The sequence below is a fragment of the Hypanus sabinus genome, chromosome 3, assembly GCF_030144855.1.
Source record: "Hypanus sabinus isolate sHypSab1 chromosome 3, sHypSab1.hap1, whole genome shotgun sequence".
Classification (NCBI taxonomy): domain Eukaryota; kingdom Metazoa; phylum Chordata; class Chondrichthyes; order Myliobatiformes; family Dasyatidae; genus Hypanus; species Hypanus sabinus.
Genome location: NC_082708.1, coordinates 195,003,495 through 195,027,617, shown reverse-complemented (window position 1 = coordinate 195,027,617; position 24,123 = coordinate 195,003,495). Strand labels below are relative to the sequence as shown.

The window sequence follows — 24,123 nt, the reverse complement described above, 5'->3', positions numbered from 1 at the left end:
TACCATGTCTGATTTTCTTGGGAAATTAAATTTTCCAAGACTATCATCTGATGATCTTTTGATATTGGATACTCCTATTACGGATGTAGAAATTAAAGGGGCTATTTCCTCAATGAATTCTGGGAAAGCACCGGGTCCAGATGGTTATACAGTTGAATTTTTAAAAATTTTTTCCGCTACTCTTTCCCCTTGGTTAGGTAAGGTTTTTGAGGAAGCCATTAGATTGGGGAATTTGCCACAATCTTTTTATAGAGCTTCCATTTCTCTAATATTGAAGAAAGATAAAGACCCTACTAACTGTGCTTCCTATAGACCTATATCTTTATTGAATGTAGACTCCAAGATTTTTTCCAAGTTACTGGCATCTAGATTGGAGAAGGTATTACCCAAAATTATTTCAGATGATCAAACCGGTTTTATTAAAAATCGTTATTCTTTTTTTAACATTAGGAGATTGTTGAATATTGTTTATACTCCCTCACATGACACTTCAGAATGCGTGATTTCATTAGATGCGGAGAAAGCACTTGATAGAGTTGAATGGCCTTACTTATTTAATGTGTTGGAGAAGTTTAATTTTAGTCCGATATTTATATCATGGATTAAATTGATTTATCATACTCCAGTAGCCTCAGTGTTTACCAATAATCAAAGATCTCCCTTTTTTCGCCTATTTCGGGGCACTAGACAAGGATGTCCTCTTAATCCATTACTATTTAACATTGCCTTAGAACCTTTGGCAATTGCCATCAGACAATCACAGGATATTTTGGGTATTAATCGTGGGACAGATATTCATAAGTTATCTTTGTATGCAGATGATTTATTACTATTCATTTCTAACCCGGAGAAATCCATCCCAGCAGTTTTATCATTATTGGCTCAATTTAGTGAGTTTTCTGGGTATGTTAAATCTTAATAAAAGTGAATTGTTTCCTTTGAATAAACGGGTTCCAATTTATGGAAATTTACCTTTTAAATTAGTTAATGATTCTTTAATTTATTTAGGGATCAAAATCACAAAAAACCATAAAGATTTATTTAGATTTAATTTTTTACCCTTAATTGATCAGATTAAAGGCTTGTTTACTAAGTGGTCACCTTTATCTTTATCCCTAATAGGTAGGATTAATGCTATTAAGATGGTTATTTTACCTAAGTTTTTATATATTTTTCAAGCGATACCAATTTTTATCCCGAAATCTTTTTTTACTAATGTTGACTCTAAAATTTCTTCATATATATGGCAGAATAAAAATCCCAGGTTAGGTAAAATATATTTACAGAAGACAAAAAAGGAAGGCGGGTTAGCATTACCTAATTTCAGATTTTACTATTGGGCAGTTAATATCAGATATTTGTTATGTTGGTTGAAAGATGGGGGTGGATCTTTCGGCCCTTGTTGGGTGAGTTTAGAAACTAAATCGGTATCAGCTTATGCTCTGGGTTCTATTTTAGGGACTTCTCTCCCTTTTGCTCTTTCTAAATTGCTGAAATGAATTGACAACCCGATAGTTAAACATACTTTGCGTATATGGTTTCAATTTCGGAGATTTTTTGGGTTGACTCAATTCGTTTTAAATAGTCCTATTGTATCTAATTGTTTTTTCCACCCTTCCATTATAGATCAAGCTTATTCGGCTTGGAAAACTAAGGGATTACTAAGATTTTCTGATTTATTTTTAGACAATTGTTTTATGTCTTTTGAGCAATTATCCAACAAATATAATTTGCCTAGATTTCATTTTTTTAGATATTTACAGATTAGACATTTTTTAAGTTCTGTATTTCCTATGTTTCCAAATTTTGTGCCTTCAGATATTTTGGAGAGTTTATTTGAATTAGACCCTTTTCAAAAAGGGCTTATTTCAAAACTTTATAATATAATTATGAAGATACGTTCAGAGCCTCTTTATAAGACTAAAAAGGATTGGGAAAGAGAGCTTAGTCTTAGTATTTCTAGTGAGAATTGGGATAGAATTCTTCAATTAGTTAATACATCATCGTTATGTGCCAAACATTCATTAATACAATTTAAGGTCGTACATAGGGCCCATATGTCCAAGGATAAATTAGCTCATTTTTACTCTCATATTAGTCCTATTTGTGATAGATGTCATTCTGAAATTGCGTCTTTAACTCATATGTTTTGGTTTTGTTCATTTTTGGAGAAATATTGGAAAGATATTTTTGATATTATTTCAGCAGTTTTGAATATTGATTTACAACCTCATCCTATTACCGTAATTTTTGGTTTACCAATGTTAGACTCTCTGCATTTATCTTCTTCTGTCCGTCGAATGATTGCATTTCTAACTCTGATGGCTAGAAGATCTATATTGTTGAATTGGAAGGAAATTAATCCTCCCACTGTATTTAATTGGTTCTCTCAAACTATGTTATGTTTAAATTTAGAAAAATTAGAAGTGGTACTTTTGAGACTTCTATTAAATTTGAAAAGTTATGGAGACCATTTATTCAACATTTTCATATGATGTAATATGACCCTGTGCCAAGTTCATTTGATTTCCCAGCTTTTAGCTTATGTATGTTGAGAGGACCGGAAGTGACGGCATTGATGAATACTTATTTTTGTGAGATATTATAAACAGCCCCCTTTTTTTTTCTTTCTCTCTTTTTTTTGCTTCTTTTTTCTTCTATATTAGTTATTAGATTAGATTAGCTAGTTTTGCATTATATATATTTTTTTATTTTTTTTTCTTTCTTTTTTCTGTTTTCTTTATATCATATATTATGAAATATTTAGACTTACCATGTTCATACATATATTTTATGGCTTATGTCTTGGTAAACTCATTTATATTGTAACTATTATGTATGTTTTTTTTCATATGTAATGGAATTTGTATGTTGGTAATTTCTTTATCAATATATCATTTGTATTCTGTCCATATTACTAATATTAATAAAAAGATTTAGAAAGAAAGAAAGAAAGAAAATACCGGTTTGGAGAAACGGGAAGGAAGGGGCTTGTGTGTGCAGGATCAGTGCAAGAAAAATTTCTTTCTACGCACTAAGAAACATCATAGAAGCAACGCCATAAGTTCATAAGATAACCGATATGTTGAAGTAAAAACGCTAACGCTGATTCTGTTAAAAGTAATGACAGTTGATAAAGTTATTTTCTTGTCCTATTGAAAATGTTACCAGATAGTTTGTGTTGAAGTATTTAAAGCAGTTGATGGCGTAGGTAGATTCTGATTGTATGTTGTATTTTAATGTAATATAGTTTGTCATAGTTTTATTTTTACAAGTATTTATGATGTAAATGTGATGCCTAGAAGGAAACAAATACTATATAACCATATAACAATCACAGCAGGAAACAGGCCATCTTGGCCCTCCTAGTCCGTGCCGAATCCTTAATCTCACCTACTCCCACCTACCCGCACTCAGCCCATAACCCTCCACTCCTTTCCTGTCCATATACCTATCCAATTTTACCTTAAATGACACAACTGAACTGGCCTCTACTACTTCTACAGGAAGCTCATTCCACACAGCTATCACTCTTTGAGTAAAGAAATACCCCCTCGTGTTTCCCTTAAACTTCTGCCCCCTAACTCTCAAATCATGTCCTCTAGTTTGAATCTCCCCTACTCTCAATGGAAACAGCCTGTTCACGTCAACTCTATCTAACCCTCTCAAAATTTTAAATACCTCGATCAAATCCCCCCTCAACCTTCTACGCTCCAATGAATAGAGACCTAACTTGTTCAACCTTTCTCTGTAACTTAATTGCTGAAACCCAGGTAACAACCTAGTAAATCGTTTCTGCACTCTCTCTAATTTATTGATATCTTTCCTATAATTCGGTGACCAGAACTGCACACAATATTCCAAATTTGGCCTTACCAATGCCTTGTACAACTTTAGCATTACATCCCAACTTCTGTACTCAATGCTTTGATTTATAAAGGCCAGCGTTCCAAAAGCCCTCTTCACCACCCTATCTACATGAGACTCCACTTTCAGGGAACTATGCACAGTTATTCCTAGATCTCTCTGTTCCTCTGCATTCCTCAATGCCCTACCATTTACTCTGTATGTTCTATTTGGATTATTCCTGCCAAAATGTAGAACCTCACACTTCTCAGCATTAAACTCCATCTGCCAACATTCAGCCCATTCTTCTAACCGGCATAAATCTCCCTGCAAGCTTTGAAAATCCACCTCATTATCCAACTATATATATCCAAATATATATATTTTGTATTGTTTTATCAACAGTTTTCACCATACGTTAATGTGGAAGAGTGAATAGTAAACGGTTAATCTTACTGGGATCGTGCCTCATCGACTACGGTTTATACTTAGTGTTTAGTTCAGAGATTTTACACCTGTGCAAGAACACTACATTAACCGTCCTTTTAAAATTTTAAGAAAACAAATCACGTATTTAGGAGTAACAATTACTAAGAACTATAAACATTTATTTAAGGAAAAATTTTTAACTTTAATGAATTATGTTAAAAAAACTTTCTAATTGGTCACCTCTTTCTGATCGGCTGAATTATTTCTATTAAAATGAATATCTTACCTAAACTTATATACCTTTTTCAAGCTGCGCCTATTTTTATTCCTAAACCTTTTTTTGACTCTTTGCATTCAATCCTTTCTTCCAATATATGGAAGAATAAAAAACCTCGAATAAGTAAAGTTCACCTTCAAAAACCAAACAGAATGGAGGCTTTGCCTTACCCAATTTTAGATTATATTATTGGGCAGTTAATATACAAAATATTATGTTCTGGATATATTACATTAACCATTTGAATTGCCCTACATGGGTTTCTTTGGAAGTCAACTCTGTTATGAAATTATCCATTATTTCTTTACTTGGATCCTCGCTTCCTTTATCTTTAAATAAACTAACTGGCAATGTGGTGGTCAAATATACTTTGCTGATTTGGCTACAGTTTAGAAAACATTTTGGTTTATTGAGATTCTCCCTCTCAAGTCCCATCTTTTCTAATTGTTTTTTTTTAAACCATCTTTAATTGACCCATCCTTTAAAGAATGGGATAGATTGGGTATTAAACGATTTCAGGATTTATTTGATGGAGGGAATCTCTCTTCTTTTGTGCAACTTTCAACAAAATTTAACCTTTTCAATACTCACTTTTTCGATATTTACAGATTAGAGATTTTTTAAGATCCCAACTACATACATTTCCTACAAGTCCAGATAAGAACAGATACAATTTTTAATCTGAAACCCTTTGACAACGGTTCAATATCTTACATTTACAGTCTGCTGTTGCAACTGAAAAAGGCCTCTTTAGATACAATTAAAGGACACTTGGGAAAGGATTTACAGATTTTCACAGCTGGAAGAGTATTTTCAAATTGATTAATTCTTCATCATTATGTGCTCAACATTCTTTATTACAATTCAAAGTGGTACATAGAGTTCACATGTCTAAAGACAAGCTCTCTCATTTCTACACAGGTATTTTCCCCTACTGTGATAGATGTGCTAATAGAGTGGCCACGTTAATTCATATGTTTTGGACATGTCCGAGCCTTGAAAAAATTTGGAAAGATGTATTTCAAACTTTTTCTGTACTTTTCAATGTTAGTTTTAAGCCCAATCCCTTGACTGCCATGTTTGGTATTGTTGAGGATAGTATTACAAAACTGAAGCCATCTAATTTACAGGTATTGGCCTTTATGTCTCTTATGGCCAGGAGGGCGATCTTGCTCAAATGGAAGGAGGCTGCCCCACCCATTCATGTTCAATGGCTATCTGAAATTATGTTGTGCCTTGATCTAGAGAAGATTTGTTGTTCGATTTCTGATTCTAAACATGATTTTCCTTTTCTTTTGTAATTTGTTTTTAATATTGAAGTTCATCATCAAACAAGCATTTCCATAAGATGTATTTCATGATTTTCTAATGTTATGGGGACGCATTCTGAGCTATTTTCATAATCTTTGAACTGTTATTAAAGTATGGATCTGAGGCATGATTAATATATTATATGGTAAGGTATTTTTTTCTCTTTTGTTTTCACCAACCAGCTCATTTTGGTAGCAGGGGTAGATATTTTTAAATAAAATACAATTATTTTATTTCATTTCATTTCATAATTCAATCTTTTTTTTCTACATGATTGATTTGGAATATGGGATACTGTGATTTAAATGTAATGTAATTCATTTTACTTGTATCCTTATGAATTTTGTATTTGTATCCATGCAATTTATATATTAATATTAATAAAAATATTGAAAGAGTAAAGGTGGACGCCATGGAGGAATTGTCTATGGAGTCTCTGTGGTTGGAGGTTAGGAACAGGAAGGGGTCAATAACTTAACTGGGTGTTTTTTTATAGGCTGCCCAATATTAACAGGGATATTGAGGAGCAGATAGGGAAACAGATCCTGGAACGGTGTAATAATAACAGAGTTGTTGTGATGGAAGGTTTTAAAAATTAAAAAAAGTGAGCGAGTGTCCCAAGGGTTCAATGTCTATTTAGGAATTGGATGGCAGAGGTGAAAAAACTGTTCCTGAATTGCTGAGTGTGCACCTCCTACCTGATGGTAACAGTGAGAAAAGGGCATGCACTGGGTGCTGGAGGTTCTTAATAATGGATGCTGCCTTTCTGAGACACCACTCTCTGAAGATGTCCTGGGTACTTTGTAAGCTAGTACCCAAGATGAAGCTGATGAAGCTGACTAGATTTACAACCCCCTGCAGCTTCTTTTAGTCCTGTGCAGTAGCACCCCCATCCCCATACCAGGCAGTGATGTAGCCTATCAGAATGGTACATCTATAGAAGTTTTTGAGTGTATTTGTTGACATGCCAAATCTCTTCAAACTTCATTAGAAGTATAGCCGTGGTCTTGCCTTCTTTATAACTGCATCGATTGTAGTGACCAATTTAGATCTTCAGAGATCTTCAAAACCCAAGAACTTGAAACTGCTCACTCTCTCCACTTCTGATCCCTTAATGAGGTTTGATATGTGTTCCTTTGTCTTACCCTTCCTGAAGTCCACGATTAGCTCTTTCGTCTTACTGATGTTGAGTGCCAGGTTGTTGCTCCAACACCACTCCACTAGTTAGCATATCTCACTCCTGTACGCCCTCAGTTCACCACCTGAGATTCTACCAACAATGGTTGTATCATCAGCAAATTTATAGATGGTATTTGAGCTATACCTAGCCACACAGTCATGTGTATACAGAGAGTAGAGCAGTGGGCTGAGCACACACCCCTGAGGAGCACCAGTGTTAATCGTCAGTGAGGAGGATATGTTATCACCAATCTGCACAAATTGTGGTCTTCTGGTTAGGAAGTCAAGGACCCAATTGCAGAGGGAGGTACAGAGGCCCAGATTCTGTAACTTCTCAATCAAGATTGTGGAAATGATGGTATTAAATGCTGAGCTATAGTTAATGAACGGCATCCTGACGTTGGTGTTTGTGTTATCATAGAACATAGCACATAGAATAGTACAGCACATTATAGGGCCTTCGGCCCAATGTTGTGCCGACCCTCAAACCCTGCCTCCCATATAAGCCCCCACCTTAAATTCCTCCATATACCTGTCTAGTAGTCTCTTAAACCTCACTAGTGTATCTGCCTCCACCACTGACTCAGGCAGTGCATTCCACACACCAACCACTCTCTGAGTGAAAAACCTTTCTCTAATATCCCCCTTGAACTTCCCTCCCTTTACCTTAAAGCCATGTCCTCTTGTACTGAGCAGTGGTGCCCTGGGGAAGAGACGCTGGCTGTCCACTCCGTCTATTCCTCTTAATATCTTGTACACCTCTATCATGTCTCCTCTCATCCTCCTTCTCTCCAAAGAGTAAAGCCCTAGCTCCCTTAATCTCTGGTCATAATCCATACACTCTAAACCAGGCAGCATCCTGGTAAATCTCCTCTGTACCCTTTCCAATGCTTCCACATCCTTCCTATACTGAGGGGACCAGAACTGGACACAGTACTCCAAGTGTGGCCTAAATAGAGTTTTACAGAGCTGCATCATTACATCGCGTCTCTTAAACTCTATCCCTCGACTTATGAAAGCTAACACCCCATAAGCTTTCTTAACTACCCTATCTACCTGTGAGGCAACTTTCAGGGAACTGAGGACATGTACCCCTAGATCCCTCTGCTCCTCCACACTTCCAAGTATCCTGCCATTTACTTTGTACTCTGCCTAGGAGTTTGTCCTTCCAAAGTGTACCACCTCACACTTCTCCAGGTTGAACTCCATCTGCCACTTCTCAGCCCACTTCTGCATCCTATCAATGTCTCTCTGCAATCTCTGACAATCCTCTACACTATCTACAACACCACCAACCTTTGTGTCTGCAAACTTGCCAACCCACCCTTCTACCCCCACATTCAGGTCGTTAATAAAAATCACAAAAAGTAGAGGTCCCAGAACAGATCCTTGTGGGACACCACTAGTACAACCCTCCAATCTGAATGTACTCCCTCCACCACAACCCTCTGCCTTCTGCAGGCAAGCCAATTCTGAATCCACCTGGCCAAACTTCCCTGGATCCCATGCCTTCTGTCTTTCTGAATAAGCCTATCTAAGTGGTCTAAAACCTAGGTGAGAGCCATTGAGATTGCATCTGCCATAGACATATTCAAGTCAAGTAACTTTTTATGGTCATGAGACGTTTTTCAGGACCATGGTATTACATGAAACAGTGCAAAAACTAGACTGAACTATGTAAAATAAAAAACAGAAAAAAAATTACACTAGACTGCAGACCTACCCAGGACTGCAAAAAATGCACAAAACAGTGCAGGCATTACAATAAATAATAAACAAGACAATAGGGCAGAAAGTTGTGTCAGTCCAGGCTCTGGGTAATGAGGAGTCTGAAAGCTTGGAGGAAGAAACTGTTACATAGTCTGGTTGTGAGAGCCCAAATGCTAGGGTGCCAGGGATATTCAATATTCAGGAGGGAGAGACAGGAAAGAAAAGGAGGTGGGGTAGCATTGCTGGTTAGAGAGGAGATTAACGCAATAGAAAGGAAGGACATTAGCCTGGAGGATGTGGAATCGATATGGGTAGAGCTGCATAACACTAAGGGGCAGAAAACGCTGGTGGGAGTTGTGTACAGGCCACCTAACAGTAGTAGTGAGGTTGGGGATGGCATTAAACAGGAAATTAGAAATGCGTGCAATAAGGGAACAGTAGTTATAATGGGTGACTTCAATCTACATATAGATTGGGTGAACTAAATTGGTAAGGGTGCTGAGGAAGAGGATTTCTTGGAATGTATGCGGGATGGTTTTCTGAACCAACATGTCAAGGAACCAACTAGAGAACAGGCCATTCTAGATTGGGTATTGAGCAATGAGGAAGGGTTAGTTAGCAATCTTGTCGTGCGAGGCCCCTTGGGTAAGAGTGACCATAATATGGTGGAATTCTTCATTAAGATCGAGAGTGACATAGTTAATTCAGAAACAAAGGTTCTGAACTTAAAGAAGGGTAACTTTGAAGGTATGAGACATGAATTAGCTAAGATAGACTGGCAAATGATACTTAAAGGGTTGACAGTGGATATGCAATGGCAAGCATTTAAAGATCGCATGGATGAACTACAACAATTGTTCATCCCAGTTTGGCAAAAGAATAAACCAGGGAAGGTAGTGCACCCGTGGCTGACAAGGGCAATTAGGGATAGTATCAAGTCCAAAGAAGAAACATATAAATTAGCAAAAAAAAGCGGCACACCTGAGGACTGGGAGAAATTCAGAGACCAGTAGAGGAGGACAAAGGGCTTAATTAGGAAAGGGAGAAAAGATTATGAGAGAAAGCTGGCAGGGAACGTAAAAACTGACTGTAAAAGCTTTTATAGATATGTGAAAAGGAAAAGATTGGTCAAGACAAATGTAGGTCCTTTACAGTCAGAAAGCACACTTAAAGTACACGGTATTGGGGGTATGGTATTGATGTGGATAGAGAATTGGTTAGCAGACAGGAAGCAAAGAGTGGGAGTAAACGGGACCTTTTCAGAATGGCAGGCAGTGACTAGTGGGGTACCGCAAGGCTCAGTGCTGGGACCCCAGTTGTTTACAATATATATTAATGATTTAGATGAGGGAATTAAATGCAGCATCTCCAAGTTTGCGGATGACACGAAGCTGGGCGGCAGTGTTAGCTGTGAGGAGGATGCTAAGAGGATGCAGGGTGACTTGGATAGGTTAGGTGAGTGGGCAAGTTCATTGCGGATGCAATTTAATGTGGATAAATGTGAGGTTATCCACTTTGGCTGCAAGAACAGGAAAACAGATTATTATCTGAACGGTGGCTGATTAGGAAAAGGGAAGGTGCAACGAGACCTGGGTGTCATTGTACACCAGTCATTGAAGGTGGGCATGCAGGTACAGCAGGCGGTGAAAAAGGCAAATGGTATGTTGGCATTCATAGCAAAAGGATTTGAGTACAGGAGCAGGGAGGTTCTACTGCAGTTGTACAAGGCCTTGGTGAGACCGCACCTAGAATATTCTGTGCAGTTTTGGTCCCCTAACCTGAAGAAAGACATTCTTGCCATAGAGGGAGTACAGAGAAGGCTCACCAGATTGATTCCTGGGATGGCAGGACTTTCATATGAAGAAAGACTGGATCGACTAGGCTTATACTCACTGGAATTTAGAAGATTGAGGGGGGATCTTATTGAAAAGTATAAAATTCTAAAGGATTGGACAGGCTAGATGCAGTAAGATTGTTTCCGATGTTGGGGAAGTCCAGAACGAGGGGTCACAGTTTAAGGATAAAGGGGAAGCCTTTTAGAACCAAGATGACGAAAAACCTCTTCACACAGAGAGTGGTGCATCTGTGGAATTCTCTGCCACAGGAAACAGTTGAGGTCGGTTCATTGGCTATATTTTAGAGGAAGTTAGATATGGCCCTTGTGGCTGAAGGGATCAGGGGGTATGGAGAGAAAGCAGGTACAGGGTACTGAGTTGGATGGTCAGCCATGATCGTACTGAATGGCGGTGCAGGCTCGAAGGGCCAAATGGCCTACTCCTACACCTATTTTCTATGTTCCTATGTTTCTTTTCCCAGATGGCAAGAAGGAGAAGAGTTTGTATGAGGGGTGTGTGGAGACCTTCATAATGCTGTTTGCTTTTCGGATGCAGTGTGTAGTGTAAATATCCGTAATGGCAGGAAGAGAGACCCCGATGATCTTCTCAGCTGACCTCACTATCCACTGCAAGGTCTTGCGATCCGAGATGATGCAATTTCCAAACCAGGCAGTGATGCAGCTGCTCAGGATTATCTCAATACAACCCCTGTAGAATGTGATGAGGATGGGGGCTGGGAGATGGACTTTCCTCAGTCTTCGCAGAAAGTAGAGACGCTGCTGGGCTTTCTTTGCTATGGAGCTGGTGTTGAGGGACCAGGTAAAATTCTCCGACAGGTGAACACCAAGAAATCTGGTGCTCTTAACGATCTCTACTGTCGATGTTCAGTGGGGAGTGGTTGCTCCATGCCCTCCTGAAGTCAACAACCATCTCTTTTGTTTTGTTCACATTCAGAGACAGGTTGATGGCTCTGCACCAGCCTGTTAGCTGCTGCAACTCCTCTCTGTAAGTTGACTCGTCATTCTTGCTGATGAGACCCACCACGGTCGTGTCATCGGCGAACTTGATGATGTGGTTCGAGCTGTGTGTTGCAGCACAGTCGTGGGTCAGCAGAGTGAACAGCAGTGGACTGAGCACACAGCCCTGGGGGGCCCCTGTGCTCAGTGTGATGGTGTTGGAGATGCTGGCTCTGATACGGACTGACTGAAGTCTCCCAGTCAGGCAGTCTAGTATCCAGTTGCAGGGGGAGGTGTTCAGGCCCAGTCAGCTCAGCTTTCCAATCAGTTACTGAGGAATGATTGTGTTGAATGCTGAACTGACGTCTATGAACAGCATTCAAATGTACGTGTCTTTTTTGTCCAGATGGGTTAGGGCCAGGTGGAGGGTGGTGGCAAAGGCATCATCTGTTGAGCGGTTGGGACGGTACGCAAACTGCAGGGGGTCCAGTGATGGGGGCAGCAGGGTCTTGATATGCCTCATGACGAGGCTCTCGAAACACTTCATGATGATGGATGTAACTGCAATGGGACGGTAGTCATTTAGGCAGGACACTGAAGGCTTCTTCGGCACAGGGATGATAGTGGCAGCCTTGAAGCACGTTGGAACGGTGGCGCTGCTCAGGGAGATGTTGAAAATGTCAGTGAGAACATCTGCTAACTGGTCTGCACATCCTCTAAGCACTCTACCAGAAATGTTGTCTGGTCCAGCAGCCTTCCGTGCATTGACCCTGCACAAGGTTCTTCTCACATCGGTCATGGTGAGACACAGCACCTGGTCATTTGTAGGTGGGGTGGACTTCCTCGCTGCCACATCATAGAATAGTACAGCACATTACAGGCCCTCAAGCCCTGATGTTGTCCTGTAATTGGTGATGTCCTGAATGCCCTTCCACATGCTCTGCGTGTTGCCACTGTCCTGCAAGTGGCTGTGGATTTGCTGGGTGTGTGTACGCTTTGCTCCTCTGATGGCCCGGGACAGTTTGGCCCTTGCTGTTGTTAGGGCTGCCTTGTCGTCTGCTCTGAAGGTGGAGTTACGAGTCCTCAGCAGCGCACACACCTCTGCGGTCATCCATGGCTTCTGGTTAGCACGTGTCGTGATGGTATTGGCCACAGTGCCATCATCAATGCACTTGCTGATGTAGCTAGTCACTGATACTGTGTACTCTTTACTTTATTGTCACCAAACAATTGATATTAGAGTGTACAATCATCACAGCAATATTTGATTCTGTGCTTCGTGCTCCCTGAAGTACAAATCCAAGTAAGTATAATAAAAAATTTAAATTATATATCATAATTAGAAAATAGAAAAGGGAAAGTAAGGTAGTGCAAGTTAGGTCCAGATATTTGGAAGGTACGGCCCAGATCCGGGTACTCCTCTAAGTCGGTAGGGTTGCCATCAGTTGCAGCCTCCCTGAACATGTGCCAGTCAGTGTGCTCAAAACAGTCTTGAAGAGCAGAGATGGCTCCTGCTGGCCAGATTTTCACCTGCTTCTGAACCAGTCTGGAGCGCCTGTATGCTGGGGTTAGCACAACAGAGATGTGGTCTGAGTAACTGAGGTGGCGGCGGGGCTCCGCGGGGATGTTTGTGTAAACCAGGTCAGACAGACAGACAGACATACTTTATTGAACCTGAGGGTAATTGGGTTTCGTTACAGCCGCACCAGCCAAGAATAATGAAGAAATATAGCAATATAAAACCATAAATAATTAAATAATAGTAAGTAAATCATGCCAAGTGGAAATAAGTCCAGGACCAGCCTATTGGCTCATGGTGTCTGACACTCCGAGGGAGGAGTTGTAAAGTTTGATGGCCATAGGCAGGAATGACTTCCTGTAACGCTCAGTGTTGCATCTCGGTGGAATGAGTCTCTGGCTGAACGTACTCCTGTGCCTAACCAGTACATTATGGAGTGGATGGGAGACATTGTCCAAGATGGCATGCAACTTGGACAGCATCCTCTTTTCAGACACCACCGTCATAGAGTCCAGTTCCACCCCCACAACATCACTGGCCTTGCGAATGAGTTTGTTGATTCTGTTGGTGTCTGCGACCCTCAGCCTGCTGCCCCAGCACACAACAGCAAACATGATAGCACTGGCCACCACAGACTCGTAGAACACACTCAGCATTGTCTGGCAGATGTTAAAGGACCTCAGTCTCCTCAGGAAGTACAGACGGCTCTGAACTTCTTGTAGACAGCCTCAGTGTTCTTTGACCAGTCCAGTTTATTGTCGATCCATATCCCCAGGTATTTGTAATCCTCCACCATGTCCACACTGACTCCTTGGATGGAGTCAAGGGGTCACTGGTGCCTTAGCCCTCCTCAGGTCCACCACCAGCTCCTTTTTCACTTTAAGCTGCAGATGATTCTGCTCACACCATATGACAAAGTTTCCCACCGTAGCCCTGTTCTCAGCCTCATCTCCCTTGCAGATGCATCCAACTTTGGCAGAGTCATCAGAAAACTTCTGAAGATGGCAAGACTCTGTGCAGTAGTTGAAGTCCAAGGTGTAGAAGGTAAAGAGAAAGGAAGACAGGACAGTCCCCTGTGGAGCCCCAGTGATGCTGACAACTCTGTCTGACACACAGTGTTGCAACATATTCAACGTGTCCAACAGGTCCAACACGTTCTCCCCCCTATTGTGGCGACAGGCAAATTGCAATGGGTACAGGTCCTTGCTGAGGCAGGAGTTCAGTCTAGTCACGAACATACTCTCAAAGCATTTCATCACTGTCGATGTGAGTGCTACTGCATGGTAGTCATTAAGGCAGCTCACATTATTCTTCTTAGGCACTGATATAATTATTGCCTGTTTGAAGCATGTGGGAACTTCTGCCTGTGGGAACTTACGGATCACTACACCAGATATGCACAAGCCTTCCCTACCAAGGATCAGAGGGCGTCCACGGAGCCCAAAGTGTTATAGGAGAAGTATTTAATTTATTATGAGCTCACCAGGTGGATACATAGTTATCAGGGATGGGATTTCGAAGGTAGGCTCATACGTGAGCTACTGTGTATGCTTGGAGTCAAGAAGTCGAGGACTATGCCTTATCACCCACAGGGTGATCCCTGGCCTGAGAGGTTTAATCAGACCATTTTAGACACAATTGGAACTTTGGAGAACAGCAAAAAGAACAAGTGAAGTCAACATATTGGACATCTCGTCCACTGATACAACTGTACATAAAATGAAGCTAACGGGTTCTCGCCATATTATCTGATGTTTGCGCGCGAGGTGAGGTTGCCCATCGACCTCTTTTTTGGGACTGGTGAGGAAGATCTACCACCGAAGACTTATCAGACACATACCGTACTTCAGATGTGAGAAGGGAGCTGAAAAGGGCTAATGAATTAGCTGAGGTCATGACTACCAAGCAGAATCAAGGAAATAAGAGGAGGCATGATCAAAGTTTAGGTTCTCCCACTTCATGTCTGGAGACCAAGTCCTCATAAACAATTTGGGGCTACCTGGGAAGCTTAAATTGGCTGACCGCTAGGCGGCTATGCCCTATGTAGTGGAAAGTCATATACCACAGCATCTATACAAACAGGGGGTTGGGGTGGGAAAGCAGCTCAATCTCACGAGCTTGGGAGGGCCGGAGGTTGACTTCCCTAGATTTACACAGCCAAGGAAACCACAGGGTTTCAGTTATAACAAAAAATTGAATAGGTTGGGACTTTATTCCACTGAGGTTGGATGAAAATACAATCAGAGGTCACGAGTTAAGGGTGAAAGGTGAAAAGTTTGAAGGGAATATGAGGAGAAAGCTCTTCACTCAGAGGGTCATGGGATTGCTGCCAGCACAAATGATGTGTGTGAGTTTGTTTTCAATGTTCAAGAGAAGTTTGGATGGTACATGGTTGGTAGAGGTACAGAGGGCTATGGTTCTGGTGCAGGTCGATGGGAGCAGGCAGCGTAAATGGTTCAGCATCGACTAGATGGGCTGAAAGGCCAATTTCTGTGCTGTACTTTTCTATGTCTTGACAACAGTAAATGGACCTGAAAACACCACTTTGTCCTCAGGTTCCCTTAACTATTTTATCCTTCACCCTAAACCCATGACCTCTAGTTCTAGTCTCGCCAACCTGAGTGTAAAAGCCTCTTGATTTCATTCAAAATTCTTTGGATCATTGGGAAGGCAGAGGCAGAAATAGACAGGAGTTTCAGGGAGAAAGTCACCCCTAGGAGTCAGGAGACAGGTAGTTGGGTGACTGTCAGGAGACAGAAGGGGAGCAGGCAGAGAGAGCAGAACACCCCTGTGGCCGTTCCCATCAACAATAAGTATACTGTTTTGGATACTGTTGGTGGCGACGACCAACCAGGGACAAGTTGCAGTGGTTGTGTCTCTGGCACCAAGACTGGACCCTCAGCTCAGAAAGGAAGGAGGGAAAAGAGGAGAGCAGTAGTGATAGGGGATACGATAGGGGGACAGATAGGAGGTTCTGTGGAAGAGATCGAGAATCCTGGATGGTCTGTTGCCTCCCTGGTGCCAGGGTCCGCGATATCTCGGATCGAGCTCTCAGTATTCTCATGAGGGAGGGTGAGCAGCCGGATGTTGTGGTCCACGTAGGGACCAATGACAGGGGTAGAAAGAGTGAGCAAGTCCTGAAAGGTGAGCTTAGGGAGTTAGGTGCCAAGCTAAAGGACAGGACCTCCAGGATAGCAATCTCAGGATTACTACCAGTGCCACGTGCAGGTGGGTTTGGAAATAGTCAGATAGTGCAGATCAACACGTGGCTGAAGACATGGTGCAGGAGGGAGGGCTTCAGATTTATAGATAATTGGGCAGTTTTCCAGGGAAGGTGGGACCTGTTCCGGCGAGATGGTTTACATCAGAACTGGAGGAGGACAAATATTCTTGCAGGTAGGTTTGCTAGAGAGGCTCCAGTGGATTTAAACGACATACAAGGGGGGAGAGGAACCAGAGTGTAGGAACAGATGTATGGGAGAAAGAAGAAAAAGAAGACAGTAAAGTTCTTTGTACTATTAGAGATAAACAGAGAGGAAGAGGTGGAGAATTTCTTAAACACATTTATTTTAATGCTAGGAGCATTGTAAGAAAGGTGGATGAGCTTAGAGCATGGATTGATACCTGGAAATATGATGTTATAGCTATTAGTGAAACATGATTGCAGGAGGGGTGTGATTGGCAACTAAACATTCTTGGATTTTGTTGCTTCAGGTGTGACAGAATCGGAGGGACAAGAGGGGGAGGTGTTGCATTGCTTGTCAGAGAAAATATTACAGCGGTGCTCTGGCAGGATAGATTAGAGGGCTCGTCTAGGGAGGCTATTTGGCTGGAATTGAGGAATGGGAAAGGTGTAGTAACACTTATAGGGGTTAATTATAGACCACCTAATGGGGAGCGAGAATTGGAGAAGCAAATTTGCGAGGAGATAGCAGATATTTGTAGTAAGCAGAGGGTTGTAATTATGGGAGATTTTAATTTTCCACACATAGATTGCGAAGCTCACACTCTAAAAGGGATTGATGGGTTGGAGTTTGTAAAATGTGTGCAGGATAGTTTTTTGCAGCAATACATAGAGGTACCAACTAGAGAAGGGGCAGTGTTGGATCTTCTGTTAGGGAATGAAATAGGTCAGGTGACGGAGTTATGTGTTGGGGAGCACTTCAGGTCCAGTGATCACGATGCCATTAGTTTCAATATAATTATGGAGAAGGATAGGACTGGACCCAGGGTTGAGATTTTTGATTGGAGAAAGGCTAACTTTGAGGAGATGCGAAAGGATTTAGGAGAAGTGGATTGGGACAATTTGTTTTAAGGGAAGGATGTAATTGAGAAATGGAGGTCATTTAAAGGTGAAATTTTGAGGGTACAGAATCTATATGTTCCTATTATAGAACATAGAATAGTACAGCACATTACAGACCCTTCGGCCCACAATGTTGTGCTCACCCTCAAACCCTGCCTCCCATATAACCCCCCACCTTAAATTCCTCCATATACCTGTCTAGCAGTCTCTTAAATTTCACTAGTGTGTCTGCCTCCACCACTGACTCAGGCAGTGCATTCCACGCACCAACCACTCTCTGAGTGAAAAACCTTCCTCTAATATCCCCCTTGAACTTCGCTCCCCTAACTTAAAGCCCTGTCCTCTTGTACTGAGCAGTGGTGCCCTGGGAAAGAGGCGCTGGCTGTCCACTCTGTCTATTCCTCTTAATATCTTGTACACCTCTAACATGTCTCCTCTCATCCTCCTTCCCTCCAAAGAGTAAAGCCCTAGCTCCCTTAATATCTGATCATAATCCATACTCTCTAAACCAGGCAGCATCCTGGTAAATCTCTACTGTACCCATTCCAATGCTTCCACATCCTTTCTATAGTGAGGCGACAAGAACTGGACACAGTACACAGTTGAATGTGTGGCTGAGGAGTTGATGCAGGGTGCAGGGGGCAGGGTTTTAGATTTTTGGATCATTGGAATTTCTTCTGGGGAAGGTGGAACCTGTACAGATTGGATGGGTTGCACCTGAACTCGAGGGGGAGCAATATCCTTGCAGGTAGGTTTGCTAGCATGGTTCGGGAGGGTTTAATTTAATTTGCAAGGGGGATGGGACCCAGAGCAATAGAGCAGTGAAAGAAGTGCATGGAGTAAAGCCTGATGTAACATATAGAGAGGCTTTGATGAAAGAGAAGCAGAATAAAGGGTGTAAAGGTAGTAAGGTAGAAGGGCTAAAGTGTGTGTACTTCAATGTAAGAAGCATCAGGAACAAAGGTGATGAACTGAGAGCTTGGAAACATACATGGAATTATAGCGGCCATTACGGAGACTTGGCTGGCACCAGGGCAGGAATGGATTCTCAATATTCCTGGATTTCAGTGCTTTAAAAGGGATAGAGGGAGGGATAAAGGGGAGGAGGGGTGGTATTACTAGTCAGGGATACTATTACAGCTAGAGAAAGGGTGGGTAATGTAGCAGGATCCTCTTTTGTCAGTATGGGTAGAAGTCAGGAGCAGTTACTCTACTGGGGGGTATTCTATAGGCCCCCTGGTAGCAGCAGAGATACCGAGGAGCAGATTGGGAGGCAGATTTTGGAAAGGTGCAAAAATAACAGGGTTGTTATCATGGGTGACTTTAACTTCCCTAATATTGATTGGCACTTGTTTAGTTCCAAGGGTTTAGATGGGGCAGAGTTTGTTAAGTGTGTCCAGGATGGATTCCTGTCACAGTATGTTGACAGGCCGACTAGGGGGAATGCCATACTAGATCTAGTATTAGGTAACGAACCGGGTCAGGTCACAGATCTCTCAGTGGGTGAGCATCTGGGGGACGGTGATCACTGCTTTTTAGCATAATCATGGAAAAGGATAGAATCAGAGAGGACAGGAAAATTTTTAATTGGGGAAGGGCAAATTATGAGGCTATAAGGCTGGAACTTGTGGGTGTGAATTGGGATGATGTTTTTGCAGGGAAATGTACTATGGACATATGGTCGAAGTTTAAGGACCTCTTGCAGGATGTTAGGGATAAATCTGTCCCGGTGAGCAAGATAAAGAATGGTAGGGTGAAGGAACCATGGGTGAGAAGAGAAGTGGAAAATCTAGTCAGGTGGAAGAAGGCAGCGTACATGACGTTTAGGAAGCAAGGGTCAGATGGGTCTATTGAAGAATGTAAGGTAGCAAGAAAGGAGCTTAAGAAGGGGCTGAGAAGAGCAAGAAGGGGGCATGAGAAGGCCTTGGCGAGTAGGATAAAGGAAAACCCCAAAGCATTCTTCAAATATGTGAAGACCAAAAGGATAACAGGAGTAAAGGTAGGACCGATTAGAGATAAAAGTGGGAAGATGTGCCTGGAGGCTGAGGAAGTGAGCGAGGTCCTCAATGAATACTTCTCTTCGGTATTCACCAATGAAAGGGAACTTGATGATGGTGAGGACAATATGAGTGAGGTAGATGTTCTGGAGCATGTTGATATTAAGGGAGAGGAGGTGTTGGAGTTGTTAAAATACATTAGGCCGGATAAGTCCCCAGGGCCTGATGGAATATTCCCCAGGCTGCTCCACGAGGTGAGGGAAGAGATTGCTGAGCCTCTGGCTAGGATCTTTACGTCCTCGTTGCCCACAGGAATGGTACCGGAGGATTGGAGGGAGGCGAATGTTGTCCCCTTGTTCAAAAAAGGTAGTAGGAATAGTCCAGGTAATTATAGACCAGTGAGCCTGACATCTGTGGTGAGAAAGCTGTTGGAAAAGATTCTTAGAGATTGGATCTATGGGTATTTAGAGAATCATGGTCTGATCAGGGACAGTCAGCATGACTTTGTGAAGGGCAGATCGTTCCTAACAAGCCTGATAGAGTTCTTTGAGGAGGTGACGAGGCATATAGATGAGGGTAGTGCAGTGGATGTGATCTACATGGATTTTAGTAAGGCATTTGACAAGGTTCCACACAGTAGGCTTATTCAGAAAGTCAGAAGGCATGTGATCCAGGGAAGTTTGGCCAGGTGGATTCAGAATTGGCTTGCCTGCAGAAGGCAGAGGGTTGTGGTGGAGGGAGTACATTCAGATTGGAGGGTTGTGACAAGTGGTGTCCCACAAGGATCTGTTCTGGGACCTCTACTTTTTGTGATTTTTATTAACGACCTGGATGTGGGGGTAGAAGGGTGGGTTGGCAAGTTTGCAGACGACACAAAGGTTGCTGACGTTGTAGACAGTGTAGAGGATTGTTGAAGATTGCAGAGAGACATTGATAGGATGCAGAAGTGGCAGATGGAGTTCAACCCAGAGAAGTGTGAGGTGGTACACTTTGGAAGGACGAACTCCAAGGCAGAGTACAAAGTAAATGACAGGATACTTGGTAGTGTGGAGGAGCAGAGGGATCTGGGGGTACATGTCCACAGATCCCTGAAAGTTGCCTCACAGGTTGATAGGGTAGTTAAGAAAGCTTATGGGGTGTTAGCTTTCATAAGTCGAGGGTTAGAGTTTAAGAGATGTGATGTAATGTAATGATGCAGCTCTATAAAACTCTAGTTCGGCCACAATAGCTAGGCAACTATTAGATTGAAAGGAAAGGTTAAAAGTTTGAGAGAGCCATGGTTTTCAATGGATATTGGAAACTTGGTTAGGAAAAAGAGAGATATCTACAATAAATATAGACAGCATGGAGTAAATGAGGAATACGAAGAACGTAAGAAGAATCTTAAGAAAGAAATTAGAAAAGCTAAAAGGAGATACCAGGTTGCTTTGGCAAATAAGTTGAAAATAAATCCAAAGGGTTTCTACAGTTATATTAACAGCAAAAGGATAGTGAGGGATAAAATTGGTCCCTTAGAGAATCAGAGTGGACAGCAAAGTACGGAGCTAAAAGAGATGGGGGAGATTTTGAACAATTTCTTTTCTTCAGTATTCACTAAGGAGAAGGATATTGAATTGTGTAAGGTAAGGGAAATAAGTAGGGAAGTTATGGAAACTATGATGATTAAAGGGGAGGAAGTACTGGAGCTTTTAAGGAATATAAAAGTGGATAAACCTCCGGGTCCTGACAGGATATTCCCTAGGACCTTGAGGGAAGATAGTGTAGAAATAGTCGGGGCTCTGACAGAAATATTTCAAATGTCATTAGAAACAGGGAAGGTGCCGGAGGATTGGTATATCACTCATGTGGTTCCATAGTTTAAAAAGGGTTCTAAGAGTAAACCTAGCAATTATAGGCCTGTCAGTTTAACATCAGTGGTGGGCAAATTAATGGAAAGTATTCTTAGAGATGGTATAAATAATTATCTGGATAGACAGGGTCTGATTAGGAACAGTCAACATGGATTTGTGCTTGCAAGGTCATGTTTGGCAAATCTTATTGAATTGGTTGAAGAGGTTATGAGGAAAGTTGACAATGACGATGGTAAAGCAGCGGATGTTGTCTATATGGACTTCAGTAAGGCCTTTGGCTAGGTTCCACACGCAAGGTTAGATAGGAAGGTTCAAACGTTAGGTATTAACATTGAATTAGTAAAATGGATTCAACAGTGGCTGGATGGGAGATGCCAGAGAGTAGTGGTGGATAACTGTTTGTCAGGTTGGAGGCCAGTGGCTAGTGGTGTGCCTCAGAGATCTGTACTGGGTCCAATGTTGTTTGTCATATACATTAATGATCTGGATGATGGGGTGGTAAATTGGATTAGTAAGTATGCAGATGATACTAAGATGGGTGGCGTTGTGGATAATGAAGTAGGTTTTCTAAGCTTGCAGAGAGATTTAGGCCAGTTAGAGTGATTTAGGAATAATGGTGCATAGTTCCCTGAAGGTGGAATCTCATGTGGATTGGGTGGTGAAGAAAGCTTTTGGTATGTTGGCCTTTATAAATCAGAGCATTGAGGATAGGAGTTGGGATACAATGTTAAAATTGCGTAAGGCATTGGTAAGGCCGAATTTGGAGTATTGTGTACAGTTCTGGTCACCGAATTATAGGAAAGATGTCAACAAAATAGAGAGAATACAGAGAAGATTTACTAGAACGTTACCTGGGTTTCAGCACCTAAGTTACAGGGAAAGTTGAACAAGTTAGGTCTTTATTCTTTGGAGCGTAGAAGGTTGAGGGGGGAACTTGATACAGGTATTTAAAATCATGAGGGAATAGGTAGAGTTGACGTGGATAGGCTTTTTCCATTGTGAGTAGGGGAGATTCAAACAAAAGGACATGAGTTGAGAGTTAGGGGGAAAAAGTTTAAGGGTAACACAAGGGGGAATTTCTTTACTCAGAGAGTGGTAGCTGTGTGGAATGAGCTTCCAGTAGAAGTGCTAGAGGCAGGTTCAGTATTGTCATTTAAAGTACAATTGGATAAGTATATGGACAGGAAAGGAATGGAGGGTTATGGGCTGAGTGCAGGTCAGTAGGACTAGGTGAGAGTAAGCATTCGGCATGGACTAGAAGGACCGAGATGGCCTGTTTCTGTGTTGTAATGGTTATATGGTTAATATGAATCCTTGATAATTATGTATATTTCTATCAAATCTTTCCACATTAACCTCTGTTCCAGGGTATAAAGTCCAACCTACCAAATATACCCCTTTAACTCAGGTCCTCAAGTCCCAGCCTTGGAGTGACTTAGGATGAGAGGTGACCTGATAAAGGTGTATAAGATGATGAAAGGCATTGATCATGTGGATAGTCAGAGGCTTTTTCCCAGAGCTGAAGCGGCTAGCATGAGAGGGGACAGTTTAAAGATGCTTGGAAATAGGTACAGAGGAGATGTCAGAGCTAAGTTTTTTTTATGTTTAGAGAGTGGTGAGTGTGTGGAATGGTCTGCTGGTGATGGTGGTGGAGGCAGATATGATAGGATCTTTTAAAAGACTCCTAGATAGGAACATGGAACTTAGAAAAATAGAGGGCTATGGTTAACCTTAGGTAATTTCTAAGGTAAGGACATGTTTGGCACAGCTTTGTGGGCTGAAGGGCCTGTATTGTGCTGTAGGTTTTCTATGTTTCTATGGAACATCTGTGTAAATTTTCTCTGCATCTTTCAAGCTTATTGATATTCTCTCCCACACAATACTCTAAATTTGGCCTCACCAAGATGTTACACAACTTCCACATAACACGACCACCTCTTTGTTGTCCTTATTTCTGGAGTCTTACTCTTTAGTCTCTGCCTCTAAGCAGTTAGAGGAATACAGCCAGATGATCAAATCTCCCAAAATGCTGTCTGGGCATGGAACAGGGGGCAGTCCTAATTGTAGAATAACAGTGGCTGAGTGAGTATGTTGGGCCTCCTTCTGCTGCAGGTTATATGTTAATGATAATTGGCTAGTCAGTCCTTCAACAAGCCTGACTGAAGTCCCCAACAATGATTTGAAAGGTGTCGGAGTAAAGTGTTTCTTGTTTGTTGATTTTGGCACTTAATACTTTCAGGGCTTGCTTAACATTTGCCTTTGGCGGTATATAAAGTAAGGTCAGGATCACAGTGGACTCTCCTGGTAAGTACAGCAGTTGGCACTTAATAATTGGAAGTTCCAGGTCAGGGAAACAGGAGTGCAGTAAAACCAATATGTCAAAGGACCACATAGACTTTAACAAGCAACACAGACCCCTACCTTTTCCCTCTTTGAATCAGCAGGTGAATCCAAGTGAATTTTGCTTTTAAAAGCCTTTAAGCAACTCCTCAAAATCTATTCTACATATTTCACTCCATTGCTGTTGTAATGAATAACATTTAAATTTGCTTATCCAATTATTTCTCCAGTCAGGTCAGCTATAAAACAAGATCCACTTTACTCACCGATAAGTTACTGCTTGAAGTGCGCGGCAGTAGCAACTTGCCAACCAAAGTGAACGGTCAGTCAGTACGTTTGGACAATGGGAAACCTTCAGGATTAGGAGATTGCTGCCAGCAGCCTTCAGCATGGATTCCAGTCCTGTCTCCAGACAGCCACTGGCGTAACAAATTAAAACACATTTGGTTGCTGTGAGAAATTAAACTTGATATTTTCCCTTTATGTATATCTTAACTAACAAAGGAAACTGTTCATGCAAAAGTTAGAAGTGGAATTGTTTATTATTGTCACAGGACTGAGGATGGGG

The 24,123-nt window shown here is 41.7% G+C and overlaps 1 protein-coding gene across 4 annotated transcripts in view; it reads right to left on the bottom strand.

The window, feature by feature from the left end:
* fbxo41 (F-box protein 41) overlaps positions 1-24,123 on the bottom strand; it is a 519,821-nt gene that overhangs the window by 249,719 nt on the left and 245,979 nt on the right. For all 4 annotated transcript variants that reach the window (XM_059965939.1, XM_059965936.1, XM_059965938.1 and 1 more), the window contains exon 8: positions 23,822-23,974. In XM_059965939.1, coding sequence (XP_059821922.1) covers positions 23,822-23,974 — 153 coding nt within the window. The remainder of the gene's footprint in view (positions 1-23,821; positions 23,975-24,123) is intronic.